Genomic DNA, 5,000 nt, shown 5'->3' on the forward strand with positions numbered 1-5,000 from the left:
CTCATTGCTTTCTCTCCTAGCTGCTTATGCAGTGCAAACACACATTTAATTAAAAACTACAGCTCCAAGCATCCCTCTCTGCCACTGCTGGAGCAAGGGCATGCTGGGAGCTGTGATCTTACTTCTCATTGCTTTCTCTCTAGCTGCTTATACAGTGCAAACACATCTCTAATTAAGAACTACAGCTCCCAGCATCCCTCACTGCCACTACCGGAGCAAGGGCATGCTGGGAACTGTGATCTTACTTCTCATTGCTTTCTCTCCTAGCTGCTTATCCAGTGCAAACACACATTTAATTAAGAACTACACCTCCCAGCATCCCTCACTGCCACTGCCGGAGCAAGGGCATGCTGGGAGCTGTGATCTTACTTCTCATTGCTTTCTCTCTCCTAGCTGCTTATCCAGTGCAAACACACATTTAATTAAGAACTACAGCTCCCAGCATCCCTCACTGCTAGTACTGGAGCAGAGGCATGCTGGGAGCTGAAGTTCTTTATTACTGTGTGTGTTATATATGATTTATATTGATTGATTAATTGCAGTCAAACCAGGTTATACAGCTGCCTATGGAAATGACTACAGCTCCCAGCATCCCTCGCTGTTACTACCAGTGCTGAGGCATGCTGGGAGCTGTAGTTTTTTTATTCTGATTCTGTTTCCCCACAATGTTTCCAGTCACACATGCATATAATAGACTGCAGTCAAACCTGTCTATACAACTGCCTGTATACAGAACTACAGCTCCCAGCATCCCTCACTGTTACTGCCAGTGTGGAGGCATGCTGGGAGCTGTAGTTTTTATTGCGATTCTGTCTCTAGCAGTGCTTCCCGTGTGAACACACACACACAGGTATATCATTTTTTTTCTCATAGATTTGGCGCACGTTTTTCGGGGGGCGCTATCTGATCCTGCTGATGGGGGCGTTCTCCGTTTATACGGGCGCAATTTATAACGAGTGCTTCAGCAAAGCGATGAACCCCTTCCCCTCGGGGTGGAGCGTGACGGGGATGTTTCAAAACGGAGACTGGAGGTGAGAGAGAAACGGGGGTTCAATCTGCAGAGTGTCAGATATTATACAGCAACACCAAACACGATTCAGACAGTCCCCCTGAGTTTCAATCTGCATAGTTTTATATATTATACAGCAACACCAAACACGATTCAGACAGTCCCCCTGAGTTTCAATCTGCATAGTTTTATATATTATACAGCAACACCAAACACGATTCAGACAGTCCCCCTGAGTTTCAATCTGCATAGTTTTATATATTATACAGCAACACCAAACACGATTCAGACAGTCCCCCTGAGCTTCAATCTGCATAGTTTTATATATTATACAGCAACACCAAACACGATTCAGACAGTCCCCCTGAGCTTCAATCTGCATAGTTTTATATATTATACAGCAACACCAAACACGATTCAGACAGTCCCCCTGAGTTTCAATCTGCATAGTTTTATATATTATACAGCAACACCAAACACGATTCAGACAGTCCCCCTGAGTTTCAATCTGCATAGTTTTATATATTATACAGCAACACCAAACACGATCAGACAGTCCCCCTGAGTTTCAATCTGCATAGTTTTATATATTATACAGCAACACCAAACACGATTCAGACAGCCCCCCTGAGCTTCAATCTGCATAGTTTTATATATTATACAGCAACACCAAACACGATTCAGACAGTCCCCCTGAGTTTCAATCTGCATAGTTTTATATATTATACAGCAACACCAAACACGATTCAGACAGTCCCCCTGAGTTTCAATCTGCATAGTTTTATATATTATACAGCAACACCAAACACGATTCAGACAGTCCCCCTGAGTTTCAATCTGCATAGTTTTATATATTATACAGCAACACCAAACACGATTCAGACAGTCCCCCTGAGTTTCAATCTGCATAGTTTTATATATTATACAGCAACACCAAACACGATTCAGACAGTCCCCCTGAGTTTCAATCTCCAGTTTTATATATTATACAGCAACACCAAACACGATTCAGACAGTCCCCCTGAGCTTCAATCTCCATAGTTCTATATATTATACAGCAAACACCAAACACGATTCAGACAGTCCCCCTGAGTTTCAATCTGCATAGTTTTATATATTATACAGCAACACCAAACACGATTCAGACAGTCCCCCTGAGTTTCAATCTGCATAGTTTTATATATTATACAGCAACACCAAACACGATTCAGACAGTCCCCCTGAGCTTCAATCTGCATAGTTTTATATATTATACAGCAACACCAAACACGATTCAGACAGTCCCCCTGAGCTTCAATCTGCATAGTTTTATATATTATACAGCAACACCAAACACGATTCAGACAGTCCCCCTGAGCTTCAATCTGCATAGTTTTATATATTATACAGCAACACCAAACACGATTCAGACAGTCCCCCTGAGCTTCAATCTGCATAGTTTTATATATTATACAGCAACACCAAACACGATTCAGACAGTCCCCCTGAGTTTCAATCTGCATAGTTTTATATATTATACAGCAACACCAAACACGATTCAGACAGCCCCCCTGAGTTTCAATCTGCATAGTTTTATATTTTATACATGGTTAATAATGCATGTCTTTTATTTTATTAAAGTGAAGCTGTACTGGAAGGAAACCAGTACCTCACTCTGGATCCCAACGTCACGGATGTCTTTCATGGACCTTATCCTTTCGGCATTGATCCAGTAAGCTCTTTGGCAGCCTGTATAAAGAACTACAGCTCCCAGCATCCCTCACCATACTGCTAGTGCAGAGGCATGCTGGGAGCTGTAGTTGGATTCAGATTCCTTTGTCTTGAGCATTTTAGGAACACTTTTTCAGCTGCCTGTATAAAGAACTACAGCTCCCAGCATCCCTCACCATACTGCTAGTGCAGAGGCATGCTGGGAGCTGTAGTTGGTTTCAGATTCCTTTTAGTCTTAAGCATTTTAGGAACACTTTTTCAGCTGCCTGTATAAAGAACTACAGCTCCCAGTATCCCTCGCTGTTACTGCTAGTGCAGAGGCATGCTGGGAGCTGTAGTTGGATTCAGATTCCTTTGTCTTGAGCATTTTAGGAACACTTCTTCAGCTGCCTGTATAAAGAACTACAGCTCCCAGTATCCCTCGCTGTTACTGCCAGTGCTGAGGCATGCTGGGAGCTGTAGTTTTTTATTCTGATTCTGTTTCCCCCACAATGTTTCCAGTGTCGCACATGTATATAATAGACTGCAGTCAAACCTGTCTATACAGCTGCCTGTATACAGAACTACAGCTCCCAGCATCCCTCGCTGTTACTGCAAGTGCTGAGGCATGCTGGGAGATGTAGTTTCCTGATTTTCTTCTCCTCTTCCTCGAACAGATCTGGAGCTTGTCGAACAATCACCTGAACTTCCTGAACTCCTACAAGATGAAGATGTCTGTGGTGATCGGGATCATTCACATGACCTTCGGAGTGTGCCTGGGGGTCTTCAACTACAGGTGAGACGAGAGGGGAGAGACCCCCCACTGCACAGACTGCACTGGACTGGAATTACATTGTAACTGCAGTTTAATATCACTAGACTGGACTGGAGTTACATTGTAACTGCAGTTTAATATCACTAGACTGGACTGGAATTACATTGTAACTGCAGTTTAATATCACTAGACTACACCTCTTTCTCTCTCTCTCTCTCTCTCTCTCTCTCTCTCTCTCCTCTCTCTCTCTCTCCTCTCTCTCTCTCTCTCTCTCTCTCTCTCTCTCTCAGTCACTTCAGGAAGGGGTACAGCATTGTTCTCGTCTTCCTCCCCGAGCTCGTGTTCATGGTGGCTCTCTTCGGGTACCTCGTCTTCATGATAGTGTACAAGTGGCTCGTTTACGGACCCCACAACTCCCAGGACCGCCCCCAGCATCCTGATCCACTTCATCAACATGTTTCTGTTCAGCACCAGCGCGGACAACACGGAGCTGTACACAGGGCAGGTGAGGAGGACAGAGTCTGCAGAGTGTCAGATATTATACAGCAACACCAAACACGATTCAGACAGTCCCCCTGAGCTTCAATCTGCATAGTTTTATATATTATACAGCAACACCAAACACGATTCAGACAGTCCCCCTGAGTTTCAATCTGCATAGTTTTATATATTATACAGCAACACCAAACACGATTCAGACAGTCCCCCTGAGCTTCAATCTGCATAGTTTTATATATTATACAGCAACACCAAACACGATTCAGACAGTCCCCCTGAGCTTCAATCTGCATAGTTTTATATATTATACAGCAACACCCAAACACGATTCAGACAGTCCCCCTGAGCTTCAATCTGCATAGTTTTATATATTATACAGCAACACCAAACACGATTCAGACAGTCCCCCTGAGCTTCAATCTGCATAGTTTTATATATTATACAGCAACACCAAACACGATTCAGACAGTCCCCCTGAGTTTCAATCTGCATAGTTTTATATATTATACAGCAACACCAAACACGATTCAGACAGCCCCCCTGAGTTTCAATCTGCATAGTTTTATATTTTATACATGGTTAATAATGCATGTCTTTTATTTTATTAAAGTGAAGCTGTACTGGAAGGAAACCAGTACCTCACTCTGGATCCCAACGTCACGGATGTCTTTCATGGACCTTATCCTTTCGGCATTGATCCAGTAAGCTCTTTGGCAGCCTGTATAAAGAACTACAGCTCCCAGCATCCCTCACCATACTGCTAGTGCAGAGGCATGCTGGGAGCTGTAGTTGGATTCAGATTCCTTTGTCTTGAGCATTTTAGGAACACTTTTTCAGCTGCCTGTATAAAGAACTACAGCTCCCAGCATCCCTCACCATACTGCTAGTGCAGAGGCATGCTGGGAGCTGTAGTTGGTTTCAGATTCCTTTTAGTCTTAAGCATTTTAGGAACACTTTTTCAGCTGCCTGTATAAAGAACTACAGCTCCCAGTATCCCTCGCTGTTACTGCTAGTGCAGAGGCATGCTGG

General features: G+C 43.5%; 1 protein-coding gene across 1 annotated transcript in view; it reads left to right on the forward strand.

Moving 5' to 3' along the window:
• Nucleotides 1-873: 873 nt before the first annotated feature.
• The window catches only part of LOC131731611 (V-type proton ATPase 116 kDa subunit a 3-like), a gene marked incomplete at its 5' end in the record, with an annotated part of 10,893 nt that continues 6,766 nt past the window's right edge, over nt 874-5,000 (forward strand). Inside the window, 3 exons of the mRNA XM_059020836.1 lie at nt 874-1,031; nt 2,630-2,720; nt 3,376-3,494. Coding sequence (XP_058876819.1) covers nt 874-1,031; nt 2,630-2,720; nt 3,376-3,494 — 368 coding nt within the window. The remainder of the gene's footprint in view (nt 1,032-2,629; nt 2,721-3,375; nt 3,495-5,000) is intronic.

The sequence above is a fragment of the Acipenser ruthenus genome, unplaced genomic scaffold, assembly GCF_902713425.1.
Source record: "Acipenser ruthenus unplaced genomic scaffold, fAciRut3.2 maternal haplotype, whole genome shotgun sequence".
NCBI lineage: Eukaryota > Metazoa > Chordata > Actinopteri > Acipenseriformes > Acipenseridae > Acipenser > Acipenser ruthenus.